This window comes from Centrocercus urophasianus, unplaced genomic scaffold (genome assembly GCF_019232065.1).
Source record: "Centrocercus urophasianus isolate 14NV4802_14NV808 unplaced genomic scaffold, USGS_Curo_1.0 seq_2, whole genome shotgun sequence".
NCBI classification, from domain to species: Eukaryota; Metazoa; Chordata; class Aves; order Galliformes; family Phasianidae; genus Centrocercus; species Centrocercus urophasianus.
This window is the reverse complement of record NW_024884755.1, coordinates 1,368,966-1,384,494: the sequence shown is the minus strand read 5'-3', so window position 1 is coordinate 1,384,494 and position 15,529 is coordinate 1,368,966. Positions and strand designations below refer to the sequence as shown.

The 15,529-nt window shown below is 43.4% G+C and overlaps 1 protein-coding gene across 1 annotated transcript in view; it reads left to right on the top strand.

Annotated features, from left to right (window-relative positions):
• The first annotated feature begins 3,632 nt into the window (after nucleotides 1–3,632).
• The window catches only part of SLC6A2 (solute carrier family 6 member 2), a 57,915-nt gene continuing 46,018 nt past the window's right edge, over nucleotides 3,633–15,529 (top strand). The window contains 2 exon segments of the mRNA XM_042821622.1: nucleotides 3,633–3,755; nucleotides 3,758–4,088. Coding sequence (XP_042677556.1) covers nucleotides 3,633–3,755; nucleotides 3,758–4,088 — 454 coding nt within the window.

Sequence of the window (15,529 nt, the reverse complement as noted above, 5' to 3'; positions counted from 1 at the left end):
AAATGCAATGTCAGCACATCCTAGAGAACTTCTATATCTGCCTTCAGCCTGAAGGCAGTTTGTAGTACGACAGACCAGCCGTCAATATGCAGACTTGGACCAACACGGATGGGCCCTCTCGGTGAGAGAGATGTATTTCTCTGGTTGTAGGGAAGAGATGCTATAACAACAGCCTCCTAAGAACACAACACAAAGCTTCTAAATGCTAAGTAAACTCAACATTTGGAATGGCAACGTGATCTTAGAGATACTGAAAAGCGAAACTTCCCAACCTGCACACAACAACCAACGAACTGGAGCCAATACATCTGCTGTCATCAAAAGGTGTCTCATACAGTCAGCAGCACGGTGTCCTCTACCTGATAACTAGAAAGATGGGCACACCCCTGCCACTGCCATGTTCCTATCGCTAGAAATTGATTTAACATTGATTTAGTAAGAAAGCTGTTCTCTACTTTGCTCCCAGTTCCTACCGCAATTGGCTATTGTCCGAGTTTCTTTTATCACAGAATAACCAAACCTAACTGCATTCAGCTTATGCAGTTCATTTGAAAAATGTTTAGTCTTTCAGTGCTGATAAGCCCAACAGCCAGAGTGAGCTCAGGGTTTCTGTGGATATATCAGGACATGAAATCAAAGAGGTGGTTCATACATCCTATGTCCTTTTTTAATCTTTTCATGATATATTGGATTACAACAAGAAAGTGGTGTCCTGGGCCTCCAAACCCAAGCTCTCACAAGCAACATCATCATGCAACCCTGTCCATTAACCAAAATCCTACAACCCTCTATACTCACTGCTCTGATACTTAGAACTCTTCTCTTTATCCAACTACCTTTATCATTACTCTTTTGTCCTCTGTTTTCAATGCTGCTGCTGTTTTGTTACTTGCTTTCTCAGTGATGCTTAATAAGGCATTCCCATCCCTTCTCAACCACTGCTTAGTCTGGCACGCATGCCAAGCTCTTTCAAGTACAGCAAACTTTGCACGACGCAAGACCCTTCTGAATGCAACAGCTGTTCTAAGACACACGGTTCGACAGAGCCCCTCTGGTGCTGGTTCACAGGAAGGACAGCAGCCAGCTCCTGCAGTTCTGCCAGATCAGTGGCAGAGGGCTGTGCTGTGCTGCTGGAGCCTGTGGATGCAAGCCCTGCTGTCAACGAGCCTTCACACCCGCAGCAAACTGAGGTCTAGGGGCACGCGCTGAAGTGTTCATTGGGGTTTTTTTCTACACAGACGTGAAGGTATAACAGTGACAATCCCAGCTTACTATTACAACACAGAGCGAATTCTCCTATACCTTACCAAGAGAATGACAGACATGCATTTAAATAATTAATGACTAATCCAGCAATACCTGACTATTTTTTAAAGTAAGATATCACCTATTTTCCAGTCAAAAGTGGAACACTGCTAACAGCATGCCATCTTGCCTGTCTCCATTGAGATTTCTAAATACAATATTCCCTTCCCTGACTGCCACTCTACCTGCTGTCAGGCTCCATTAGGCATAACAAGATCCAGACAGATTCAAGATTAAGCAACTTTTTTATAAAATCCAATTGAGGACTTTCTTACCTTGAGGGTGCAGCAAATATTACATTAACCAGATTGCACACACTTTCCATGCAAAAACTAAAGGCAGATACATATATATTTATATATATATATGCATGCACACAGTGATTTAGTTCTCCTAGGAAATAAGTGGGGGCTTTCTAGATTCCTCCCACAATAGATATCATAATCAAGCTCAGCTAATTGAGACCACTGTGGGGAAAAGGGTGTTCCTTAGTAAGGCCCTATTTTTCCAGAAGCAGTATGTGAGTGCCGCTGCCTAGTGTAGGAAGTCTGTGCAGATCAGTCACGTGGAGAGAGAGGAACAAGATTTAAAAAGCTCCTTACTGGCCAAGCTACAGCTTCGGCTCTCAGCGAGACTGCAGACCCGGAGTGGCAGAAGCCAGAAGAAGGAATTCCCCTTCCATCACCTGCCCCTGCATACAAGTACCAAGGAATGGGCCAGAGACATCCCCAGTGCTACCTGGTGAGTGTCAGCAGGATGGCTTGGGGGCTCTTGGCTGGGAGCAGGCGCTCTCCTCATGCCCAGAAACAGCTCATCCTTCATTTGCCGCATGAGATGGGTGCAGGCTCAAGAAAACGCAGGGAATGGTGGGCACATGTAATAGCACTGCATGTAAATGGAAATATGGGTGCTTATGTAGTGCTTTATGTTATTAGGTGGCTGTGAGCGATGGGTCGTGTGAGGAGCAGGCAGCTGTGCAGTGCGCGGGTGTAAAGATGTGGGAGCATGGCATGGACTGAGCCTGAGAGCTCACAGAGCACTGTGCAGGGACTGCACATGGGGAAAGTGCTTCAGGCATGCGTAGCATGAAGTGTCAAAAGGATCAGAGAAAAAAGTTTCATGTGATGTATTTGGAGAAGAGTGTAGAAAACTGTGGAACAGAAAGAGAGCATCTGAACTACGTGTTCTAAGCATGAATTTGCTCTGTAACAGTCTAGATGCTGCTCAAGTACTTTTTCCAGACAAGGACTTTGCAAACCAAGTCACAGCTAAGGATCATGAGAAACCCAGTATGATGCCTTCTGTAATGCCAAGAGCTTTTGTAAGGCGTAAAATCCCTAAATCGTCAATAGCTGCCTCAGCAGCATCTTCACAGTCAGCGACCTAAAGAGATGAGGGGAAGATGCCAACTTGCAAGCTTTAACTCTCTCAATTGAGACTATTTTTTTCACACTCTAAGAACCGGAGATTGTTTGTGAACTCACTGAATAGTACCTTTACACGCATTATCAGTCCTAGCAGAGCAAGTAAGGGTGGTAGGCTGTAGCACCACAGACAGTCCTGCCTCCGACCATTTCTCATTGATTCGAAGCAGAAGGAAAGTTATTTAACCTCACTGGTGGGAAGCAGCCTGTTTCTTCTGCTTTTGTACTCAAATTTTTTTGCCCAGCAGACACCGAAGGGACAGGCTACAGCTCGTGGCTGCAATATGAGGTGGGCCCGAAAAGCCCTGTTTGCCAACTTACTTAGACCACTTGTGGCAGCAGCCACTGTTGTCCTGCTAGCTAATTGTTTGCTCGTTTTACATCTAAAAGATCTGGGTCCCACTTAGAAGAACAGTAAATAATGTTATACAAACACTGCAGCCTGATAACCAAGCCCTACCTGTGCTTTCCAGGAAAGCAAAAGTCGGGCATCGATCGGTTTTGGCATGGGACTAAGAGCAGCGTCCACTCCGCCGCTCATGCTACACCCCCTCGGGTTCTGATCACAAAAGCCAAATTCTAGCGCCTAACCCAAGCACGCAGGGAGAGCTGCCTCCGTCCCGCATCTCAGCCAGTGAGCGGTGCGGTTCAGCTCCACCTGCCGCCAGCCGACTTCGGACCGCCCGGCCGTGGAGGCGCGAGCAGGGCAGGGCAGGGCCCGAATGTGATCCCCGATAGCCCCGCTGGGCAGCGCGGGGCGGGCTGCGCTCGGTGCCCGACGGGCCGGGCAAGGCAGGGCGGCCCCAGGTGCGCCGGCTGCCGGCCGCTCCCCCGCGGAGGAAGGGCGCGGGAAGCCCCGCTCCCTGGGGGCACCCCGGTCCCCCCTTCTCCCGCCTCATTTGCATGGCTCTTATTACGGCCGTGCCTCGCTCCTGCCGCGCTGACACCGGCGGGCTGGAGAGCGGAGCCGCCTGCAGCGGGCAGCGCGCTTCCCTCCTTCCCTTCCCCGCCCCGCCTCGCCCGCTCCCCCGCCTCAAGCTCGCTCTCTCTGGATGTTTAAGGCGAGGATGAACAAACAGATCCAGCCCGACCGCAAAGTGTCGGTGGTGGCCCCTTTGCCGGAGCGCCCGGGGCCGCCTCCCCCGCGGAAGGACGTGGAGCTGATCCTGGTGAAGGAGCACAACGGCGTGCAATACACCAGCAGCAACCTCCTGCCCGCCGCCCCCGCGCCCCGCTACGGCCCCCAGGACAGGGAGACGTGGGGCAAGAAGATCGACTTCCTTCTCTCCGTCATCGGCTTCGCCGTGGACCTGGCCAACGTCTGGAGGTTCCCCTACCTCTGCTACAAAAATGGAGGGGGTAAGGCGCTTCGCGAGGTCTCGCTCCCCGGCTCCCAGCCCCGAAACCCAAAAGCTGGGGGATTTGCAGTAAGGCGCCCGCAGAGGGGCTGCCGCTCCTCCCTTCTCCCCGCGATCCCGCTCCGCCAAGCTCCGTCGGGGCACGGACCGCTCGCCTCCCTCGGAGTTGAACTTAGTTTTGGGCACGGGCGTAGCTGCCTTCTGCTGCCGCGCCAGCCTTCTTTCCTTGGCAACAAATAGTATCGAGGGGAGAAAAAAAAACTCGAGTGGTATGAAGTAGCATCTAGAAAAGTTAGCGCTGGATCAGAAAAAGGTTTCTTTGGGGTGGTTTTAATGGGAGAGCGGGATTTCTGCCCTCGTGCTGCAGTTGAGAGGTTCTTTTTCCCAAAGTAGGTAGGAGACTTGTTACAAACAAAGCCTCACCTCCTGCACAGTTTGACAGCAACAAACAGATCACACACAATAGTTACTGTTAGCTCAGAGTCCTGGCACATCTTCAGGAAGCTCTTAACTCCATCGGCCCCTTTCATCTCCCCGAAAGTCGCTGTGTTGGCAGTGATGCCTCCACGCTGTGAAGGAGTAACACCATCTGCGAGCCAGGCAGGTGCCTGGGTGCTTTGAAATCTCACACAGGGAGAACAGACCCTGCCTAGCAGATGGAGGAGTGTGCGTGAATGGTGAATGACACAGATGGAAGAACTGCTAGAATGAAAGCACGCTCTGTAAGATAGTTAGGGATGTCTTGCTAATGTGGTTGCCTGGTGATAAAGGCTAAGGGTTCACACTTGTAGCATAAAATACTCGTTGCCCAGAAAAGGAGGAATGCAGGAAGGGAGAACCCTCAGAATTTAACAGGCTAGTAGGAAGGGCTGGTACTGAAATACCTCCTCCCATGTGGTTCCTCTAGAACTTCAGAAGAGGGTCACAGGATCTCTCAGCTCACTACCCAGAAAACGGTCAATACTGAAAAACAAACTTTATCCCTATTTCATTATTGTCCACAACTAATTCCAGCAGTTCACACCGCAGCAGTACAGTGCCCTGTGACACCAGCAGGCTGCAGGTGTCGTGGAAGCATCACTCAGGTGGCTCCATACATACTCACCTCTCCTATATCTCAATCTTACAAAGTTTAGGGAAAGAGAAATGTTTGCCTATCTCACATTGCACACAGTGACACCCACAGTGTTTGAATTCCTTTCTATCATCCTTTGGGTCACCTTTTATCACCTTTATTCTTAGTCTGCTTCCTTTATAGTTTGCAGCTACTTCAGGCACGGGAGCTAACATCCTGCAACCTCCTTTGGATTAGTGTTTATGCATTATCTTATGTCAGTTCAGTCAGAGACACCTGCATCTTCTTTAGCATCTTTTGATTTAAAAACTTGCAAACTGGAGTGAACAGAAAGCCAACTACTTCACAGTCACAAGAGGCAGCGAAAAGTTTGAACCAATTCTTCCTTTCTGTGAAAGCAGAATCAAAACCTTTACAAGCAAAGGTAAGGGGGCCCTCTGCTATCAAAGTCTATGGAACGATTGAAAACTGGTTGCTGATATCATAAACACAAACAGCTGTAGGAAGCATCTCAATCAACATGCAGGGTGTCATTCTTGAACATATGTTTATCACAACACTCTTTACTGGCACTTGAAAAGACCTATTTTACCATAAAATGAAAGATGAGATAGTCATCATGATCAAAAATCAACAGTTCAGAAGGAGAGATGCATGAAGACACATCAGCTTTGGCTGATGTGAGGACAAACTAATACTTCATGGTTTGATTGTGTTTGGTTTAATGAAGTTTAATCGTCCTGAGATTGTTTTTTTTTCTTTTTCTATACTGTTTGACAGCCCGTGGCTACCACTGTATCAGCTAATAGTATTCAGTGATGACAGTTTCCAGGACAGACCTTGAGCCGAGCAGTAGGGAATACAGATACAGGCTGTGACTTGTGAATGGCTCCATTTCATCCTTCTTTTTACAACAGTTGTCTTTATGGCATCTTAAAAACAAGAATTCCATCTGTTGTCTCCACGGTGGACATACACATCAGTTTCATTTAGCAGAAAATCCTGTAGGAGATTCAGCCTCTAAAAGTGCCTTACTGAGTTTCGCATCAGCTTAGTCCCTCATCTCTGTCACACTGGGGCTGGTGGCTTGTTAGCTCTATGGGTAAATTTTCCTACAAGAGCAAAGAAGAACAAGAGGCAGGGAGCAGAGATCTGAGATATTGTTGGGTTTCAGTTCTATCCTTCCAGTCCTGCACTCATTGATATCTTCTAAATGTGTTTTTTCCCACGCTGCTGCAGGAGGGAACCCTGTTAGCACCACAGCAAGCTTAGCTACCTCAAAAAGAATCCAGTGGGTTACATATCCATAAAGAAGATGTAATAAAAATAAAGGCACTAATTATACTGCCTTAGTATTTTTGCTAGGCTGCTGAGTGAACTGAGTGGTTACAAACTTGAGTGTCTTCAGACTGATGCAAAAAAGGCAGTGAAAAGGAAGTATCTTTCACTGCCACAAGCCCTAAGCCTCTAAGATATTTTAACGCCTTTGTTTTCAGTGTATCTTGTGCCATCTAGATGGGAAAAAAATTGCTATCCTTTCAAAATCTACACCCATATAAGTTCTACATCAGCTTACAAATGTTAAATGGGAATGTTTAAGGACATGGAAGTGGCAGAAAAAGGCATTTCCCTCCACGTTTGACAACAATGACATGGGTGACATGGACTGTGATGTTCCTGAGACCAGCTATGACTAATTTAAGATGCCAGTGGTCACACTTAAGGGCCTTTCCATGCTTGTAAAAATAGGTTGTTCTTCATAAACCCTGAAAACTTCCAGGACCTTGAAGAGTATAAATACACACCGTGTTCCCTCAAAGTTGAATTTTCAAGGAGGGAGACACATATGCACATATATCCACTGCTTACTCGCCAAATCCTCGAGTTTCTTTCTTTGGTGAAGTCCGGGGAAGTTTCCTGATTAAAAACTAGACATAGAGGCTTTCAGGTTCAAGTTCCACGCAGACAAAAGTCCTGTTAATTTTCAGTGAGTTCTACTGACACAGAGCACGCACCGCCCAGAGGTACCTATGTAGTCATTTCTACTGTTATGTTACTTTGGAGACAGCACTGGTGATTTCAGAAAGAAAAAAACACAACTATTTACATTTTAAGAAGCTCCCAGTAATAAAAAGCTAGAGGTATCCAGCGGCACTAAAATGCTGAATGAATAGCCAGAAACATCTGTGTTTTGGGAGTAGCCTGCTGAGACACCCCAATGGGACTTCAGTACAAAGATAGATGGCAGAATGTAACCTTTCTGATGACTGTGGCTTTTGGAAACAGTCTTCAGCTATTAAACAAAATCATCCCACGTTAAGTAGGACTGAAACAGCTGGAGTATTTGTCAGTTACCTGCTTCCATACGAGCTGCCTGCTTATTTGGGTAGACCCAGTGGCTGTGTTACAACATGAAACTGGTGTCAGAAAACTTTCAGGACAGTTTATTCTGAACAGTTTGGATGAGATCTTGTCCTCACTGACTACTAGGAAGCAGGAGTGCCCACTCTGTGTGCTAAACTACTTTATAAAATAACAGGGATGGTACATTAGCAAGCTGCTGTTATGCAGATAAGGTGACACTCCAGAAAGGGCAGAATTCTCAAACGTTGCCTTATCAGCTTGGTGATCAATAAACACTGCTCAGCTACTCATCACAACACAAAGGAGAAGCACTGTTTGCAACATGACAAATGCTTTTTGTGCAGTCCCAGAGTCCAAAATCAGCACAGTATGTCACTGGAGAAATCATCAACTATGGCTGTCCCTACTGGCTGTTCTCACAAGTGCTCTGAGCTCATTATAACTCATGTCTGGCAAGAACCCCTTTGCTGGTGATGGTGTTTGTTTGTTTCTTAAAAGATTCCCTAACATGTCCAACCTCTTAAGCGTTCCTCAGATCAGTACGAGGCTGTGCTGAAGTAATGAGTGGTGTCAAAAGTAGAGCCTTGTCAATTTAGGGAAAGATTTGTCATGATAATTTCGATTACACCTAAAATGTTGCTGATGCCAACTGAAGTTGAGTAATGCCTAGCATGATTAACAGATGTGTTCCCTGTGGGGGAAGGCGATGCTCAGCCTTAGGTAACCAAGCTATTGTCGACTCTGTACCAGATACAATTAATATTAACATTTTTATTTAATTTTCCTGCATAATCTTTGGAAATGTTACTATTTCCCACTGAAATTTGTGGAAAAAGGATTTACCAACATAAAATACTCCTTTTTGTGAGTCAAAGTATTTGCATGGTCAGTTATGCTCCGGCTACTAATTGTTGGATTAGTGACCTGAGACTTACTGTATCATAACAATTAGATTAAGCTTTTCATGGATTTACAAACAGCAGCAGATAAATATTTTAACAGCTCTTTAGCTATCATAACATACACTTTTAATCTCCTCTGAGATATTATTTTCTTAAGTGTTCATAGATCACATAAGAAATCATTTGCTTCACAGTACAGCTCACCAGCAGTCAATACCTTTTAGAACAGAAGAATCTTACAGCTTATCATAATGCTTCATTTCTTATTCATACTTCCACAGGCTCTTATGCAGGATTTTGCAATCCACAGTGTAGGTACCAAAGACAATATGCAACCAAATATTCTCTATTATAAATAAGGCTAGTGCATCATATCACAAAAAACAAGATCTGATGCTGACCTGCAAGCTTGCTTTTCTACCAGGCACTGCACCCAAGTGTTTGCCAGCAAATTTAATCATTAATATGAGTAAGAATACAATCTGGCACTTTAACTCTCAAAGGTGGTTGACCTTTTTCTTTTAATATCAGTGTTTACATTCCAAAATAGCACTGATGATGATGATAAATCAACTTTGAAGCAACCTCATTACAAAGACTATGCCAAGAGTTTGACTCATTAATCAATCAAAGCATGGATGCAAATCAAGTGATTTTAGTTTCCTAATACAGGCTTTCAATTCCCACTATCAAACCAGTGACCTCAGACAGGTCAAACTGTTACACTGACATCCCTACAGTGGCCATGAGCTTTGTGCTCCAGGGCTTCACGTGACATTTGGGACAATCTCAGTTATGCCATGTTGACATCCCCTTCTTCCTGGATTCAATGGCGAGCTCACAGCTGCTCTCCTCCTTTTCCCACATGACTTCATCACTCCTCTTTCTTCTCTTTGACAGCTATTAATCAGCTGGTTTATATGTAGCATAGCTTCCGCAAGGCTCACCAGCACTGTAGTGCACATGCCAGCTACTGCTCTGAAATTCCCTGTTCTCCTCCACTTGCCCATCAGTCTCGCTGGCTCCACAAAATAACTCTTCAGAACTGTAATTTCTCCAGGGTTATAAACCCTGGGTATATTTTATACCTACTACGTATGAAACATCCTGAATACTTGACAAGGACAAACGGAATATTTTTGACCCAAATCTTGCATCAATTCTGAAACTGTAGTTTCTGTTAGACTCAGAATGCCATGAAGTAGTACAATATATGAGCTCCCAGCTAAATACCTTATGAAACAGAGAAGTTATCTGTCCCTAAACAATTCTAATGACCCTTAGCATGACAATTTTACAAAGGTTCTGGAGAAGATACATGGTAAATAGATAGAGGTTGCAACATAAGAGGACCATCCTGCATTCAGTGCAGGACAAGCATTCAGAACCGATTCAAGATCCTCTGCTCAAAGTGGTGTTCCACCTTTGCTCCTCCAAGACAGTAAAAGAAGCTGGTGTGACCCAAATGAGCTGTTTTTCCAACAAAAGCAAGCATGCCTCTTTCTCACTGCAAAGAACGAACATATTTTTTGATTACTGCTCAGCATCGTTTTATTCTGAACTAAGAGGAAGGAAAGACATTGAGTAGTGAACTGCTATCTTAGTCCCACTGTTTGGAAACTTAAAATCACTGCTTAAAGTGTTTTTCCCCATCCATTTCTTTATGCCCTTCTAAGTTACACGAAGTAGCCAGGCATAGCCCTAGAAAGCCCTTCCCACAGGACAGGCATTCCCCTTCTACAAGTTAGTAATGAGAGTTGAGTTAGGATCCTTTACTACAGATCCAGGAGTTTCTTAATTTGGCCAGGGATCTCAGCTTTAGGACACTCACTGAAGCTAACACAGCGGGTATCTAATCTTCATCTTTTTCTAGTCTGTTTTCTCCCTGACATCTTTTTAAGCTCTTTATTAAATTTGCTAGAAGCAAAGGAGAACAGAAAGGCCATTTCAGGAGTGTTGCAGCCAACAGCCCTTCTTTATTAAAGAAATAAAGCATCTGTAAGGAGGCCGAGATGTGGCATGGACGATTTAGGGGCAGAATTTCTCTTTCACCTTTTGGCAAAATAGCACAAACCTCTCTGTCAGTTCAGTGCATGTGTGAATACAGCAGCCTAAAGGTGTTTTTTTCAAAAGATGAATACTTTCATTTCCATACTTAGACCAATGTGAAATAGAAAACTAATCGAGCTACTTAAATGTAAGATGTGAGGGAGCATACAGTTCTGGCAAGTGTTTAAATTTCCTACGAGGGAAGTTATGATTAAAAGCAGTCCACAAATTACTGAGCCTCTTGCTGTGAATTAAAATGGAAACAAATGGTTTACAGAATTCAGAGCAGCTTAAGCAGCAACATCAAAGCTCACTGCCTAAATTTCTGCTGTGTACAGTGGGAGTCTCATCAGCTGTGCTCAGTTCTAAAGCCTTTGTCCCGCATTCACCAAATGATAAAACAGCTAAGTGTGGCTGTGTTTGTACTGTAGACTATAGCATTTACATACACTGTAATTACTAGATGATATTGTAGATAATTGCTCTCAGCAATGTTACAAAATAATAAAGCACAACTAAATACATTCCATACTTAGAGATGTTTGTATTAAAACACTGTAATTTAGAAGGCAGGAGACAAGTTTATACGAAGTCTTTGTAGTAACAGTCTGAAATCTTTTACTCCTACCTCTCTCTTTGTACTTCCCATTGGCACTGTATATATTCTTCCCATAGAACATATAAAACCATGCTACTGGGTTTCAGGGAATCTTGCACTGAAAAAAGGATCAGTTGTGATTAATTTGCAACTAACTCTTCACTTCTTGCCTCCTAATGTGACGACAAGAAAATGTTATTATTAAAGTTGAAATAACTTGTATTTGGGCCAACTCCCTCACCCCAATCTGCTTTCAGTGAAGTTGATGTAAAGATTCCAGGATTCTCTCACTGATTATAAACCTTCAATTTCTCTTCCTCAAGCCATTTGAGCCATATCTTGGCAACCTATTATTCTCTCTTCCAACTACAACTCCTTAATCTTCCCTTTCCTTTTCACTGCCTTTGTGACATCTTGGACCTGCCATAGCAGGATTTAAGCTTAATTGTGTAGATCTTATGCACTAGTGCCCGAGTGAGAATAGTTTCCAAGGAAAGGCTTTATTGCCCATCAGAACTTGACTTCCCAAAGATGAACATCTGAGCCCTCTGGGGAACCAGCAGCAAAAGTGCCCACACCCCAAGTAATGGTGAAACAGCCCTGATTTCATGGAAGCCCTGGAGAGAGAACAGCAGTACAATTCAGCATCTCAGCTTAGATTCAGTGCACTTCATTTCAGCCCTATAAGATTTCGAAACTTTTATTTCATAAACAAGGAGAAAGGAGGTAGGAGCAAAGGAGAGGAAACAGTTAAGTTGCCTGCATTGTGACATTCTTTGTGAAGACCATAGAAAAAAACAAACTACTAATCAAGGGAATCCTTTGTTTTATTCTCACTCTTGCTCCTTTCCCCCATTCTGTGTTTAAACATTGTGCAATCTCTCTCTGAAGCATGACAAAGGTTGAGAACTAGGGTCTGCCATACAGCAACAGAAACCATCAGTGGGGAGAACTGTCTCTGTAAGCCACGTATTTCTTTACACCCATATTCATCCAAAGCACACTGGCAAGTTTCCAGTGCACAGAGCTCCATGATAACACATTCATAAATAAAACACAGGACAGGAATTGGGCAGGCAGTTGTCTTTTGCCAGTCCATAAATGATTTTTGTGACTAGTGTTCTGATTGCTGGTACGCAGTAAAACAGGCTGCCCTTATTATATTGTAAGACTTTTTATAGAAGATGGTAATTTTTACAGCGCTCCTGCTCTTTGTTTAAGGCTTTGAGCACAACCACTCACTTCCAAAGGCACAAATAACTGCAGAAGCTGCACTATTTACATAGACATTAACTGGTTGCTATTATTTGGCTATTACTATTGTCTAAGAATTTAAATTAAAAAGCAAATTTAAGTGTCTGAAATAGTCTCCAGCACTATCAGACTGCTGCTAGAGTACTTCAAACATGAAGCCTTTCTTGATTTGCTTTGTTATTAACTGCTTCCCTAGAAGATGCAAGTTACACTAGCATAAACGTGCAGGACCAGAAGAGCAGAGATGGTTTGATCCAACCCCACTGAGGCACACAGGAGTTATGATTTCAGCAGTGAAAGCATATTACTCTTTCAGAGCTTGAGAAAACTATTGCACAAGTTCCAAGCACTGCAATTAGTGACAGAGTGAGCAACAAGCCATGCCTTGCTACAGCCCTCCTGCTAGTTTGAGAAACAGTTTCTGTGGTATTATGTACAGGAAGGATTGTAGCCGGGTGACTGCATGGCATTCCTCTTTACTGAAGGCTGCAGAACGGTGGGAAACAAGCAGAGGGTTTTCTGGCTCCTCAGCAGCATGCAAGAATTGCTTGCATTGGAAGTCTTATTGCTTCCCTAACCTTACAAACAGGCTGCTCCCAGGGATCTAATGTAAGCACTGAAAAAAGCAGCCAAGCACTGTATACCTAGTTTTTTGCTCCAGGTGTACCAGGTAGCACTCTTCACTGCTTTAACTTTTGTTTCTCCTCCCTTTTCAGTAGTCAAACTCCCCTTGCAGGGTCCGTCCTGAAGCATGCCAAGGATGTCAACACAGTACTTTCCCTTAAAATCTGCATCTCTTGAGGAAAAGTATGAAACTGATGTCAAATTCCAGCTTATTTTAAAAAAGAAAAAGAAAATTAATTAATTTAAAAAAAAAAAAAAAAGAGGAAAGGCTGGACTTATTCTGACACACTGCTCTACATAGCAGTGTAACAGGCAAACTTTCTCTGGACCACAAGATGGAGCAGTAGATCCTTATAGATCTCAGTAGATCCTAATCTGATAATCTAAAAGCTACCTAGTATGCATATTGGAGGAAAAATGACTGGAGGACCTAACAATATGGCTCATGACTTTCTCATAGTGTCAGCAACGACTGCTCCCAGGCAGACCCTTCTTTGATTTCCCTACTCCTTTCCTTTAGTAGGAAGTTAACAGGAGCAGCAGCATTCAGTGATATGTGATTTGCACCAAGGGGTATCCTGGTCTGCCTCTAAAGCTCAAATATTTGTGCCCCCTTCTAAGAAGGGCTTAAATATGCACGTGGCATCTTATATATTAGCTTTATAACAAAATAAAGGAATAGCTCATATTGGGGTGTGCAGATGTGTCTGTGAGATCACAAAGCAGGTTTTGGCAAGACTGGTGATATTAAGGGATTTTATTTGGGGGAAGAGTTTGATCATTTGCTCCCTTTCTGTAATTCGTCCTTCATTTTCTAATAGCTCTACACAGCCTTAGTTAAAATCAATAGATTCATAAACCACAAGGGAGAAATCCTGACCCAGCTGAAGTCAATGGGTGTTTTTTTTCCATTGACGTCACCAGAGCCAGGATTTCAACCCAAATAACAGACGTCTCTCTCTTAAGGGCTCCTAAGTAGACAGAATTTCCAGACTAAGAACTTGCGAGAAGAAAAACAGAGGAAAGTAATAAAAAACTATTCAGACTAAACTGATACAGAAGACTTCCACTGACTAGTAACTGATCTGCACTTGGTGCAACAGTTCAGAGCTTCAGCCAATAAACAAAATGCCAGGACTTACATAGATGATGTTCATTATTACACAAAACGAATTTATTCTGTGAGAGTTAGATAATGACCTCAGCATTCTCCTATGTAGGGCTCAAGCTATAAAAATGTACTATTTTAAGAAGTGTGTTCTATTCTGTTTCATAGAGACAAATGATTAGGCAAGAATCTTTTTCTGGCTGTCAGGGCTAAAGAGAAGAGCTGGGAAAACACAAAGCGAGAACAGGACTTCAAAAACCAGGAGGCAAATAAAAGCACTGGACTAGAAGATCTTACATTTTAAGACACTTTCAATTATTCTGGGGCTTAATACATAGTTTGTAAATTTCTGAATTACCAGCTTTAGGAATAGAGCTGTCACCAGTTAGTCTCTTCCTTCACTCATTCCTAAAGTAAAGCAACAGAAAACAGTGATCAGACTTTTCCTAAATTGCAGTGTAATCCTTCGCTACTCATAAGGAGGCTACTGACAAAATCACCATCTTTAATCCTAACTTAAGGAACTTGGACATCTTCAAGATCACCTACTTTTTTTCCTCCTAAATTTTATTTTACAATCGTGAGGTGTTATGTCCTCAAAAGCTGTTTAGCTAGGAAAAACTACAGCTGTGCGAACCATCAGTAGCCACCAAGTTTTGCCACACTAACTAACCTCCTGTAAGTTCTGTGTTTGTGGTGAACAAAACGACCCGATTGCAAGCTGCAATAGCCAAGGCTCACATTCTCTTCCAGCATTTCAGCTTGGAGATCCCACACACAACAACAGTGATGGAGCACATGCTGGACTGCTTCGATTAGGGGAAACATTTGCTTTGCTGCTGAGGAAAATAGTCCATGGAGAATTACTTCGTTCCTTATGGAACTGTGTTCATTTTCTACTTTCAAGCCTTGTATAAATATGCATTATAAATAGTTTAGAGTAGGATTACATTTTTCTTCCTGTAGAGGCATGAGAAAAACCACTGATCCCGAAGGCTTCATTTATAATGACCGAGAGCAAAGCTCTGATTGACCAGATTTCGTACAGGTAGGAATGTACAACTGCCCCATACTTCTGTGATAGAGCACAACCCTTTATTGACAAGAAGAATTTAGAGGATTTTTGCTGTATGAGAGTTAGTAAAAATTCAGATAGCACAGAAAGTATTAAAGTATTACGAATAAATCTCTAGTGAAGCCTGGAAGGAAAAGGAATGTTTTGCTTTGGTCACTGTGTCCAAAAAATTAGACTTATAATTTAAGGTTGGATTAATCACTAAACGTACAGCAAATTTTAAGAGTACCTCAGGATGTTTATACTTGACTTTTCTGTAGCTGAATTTCAAGGCATTTACCCCCTATTAGTTTGTACATTAATCCTCTTGAAAGCTGCCTGGCACTTGCCTAGAGCTGATTTAAGATGTCATAAGCGCTTTGTTTCACCTTGGCACAGTTACGAATCTCATGA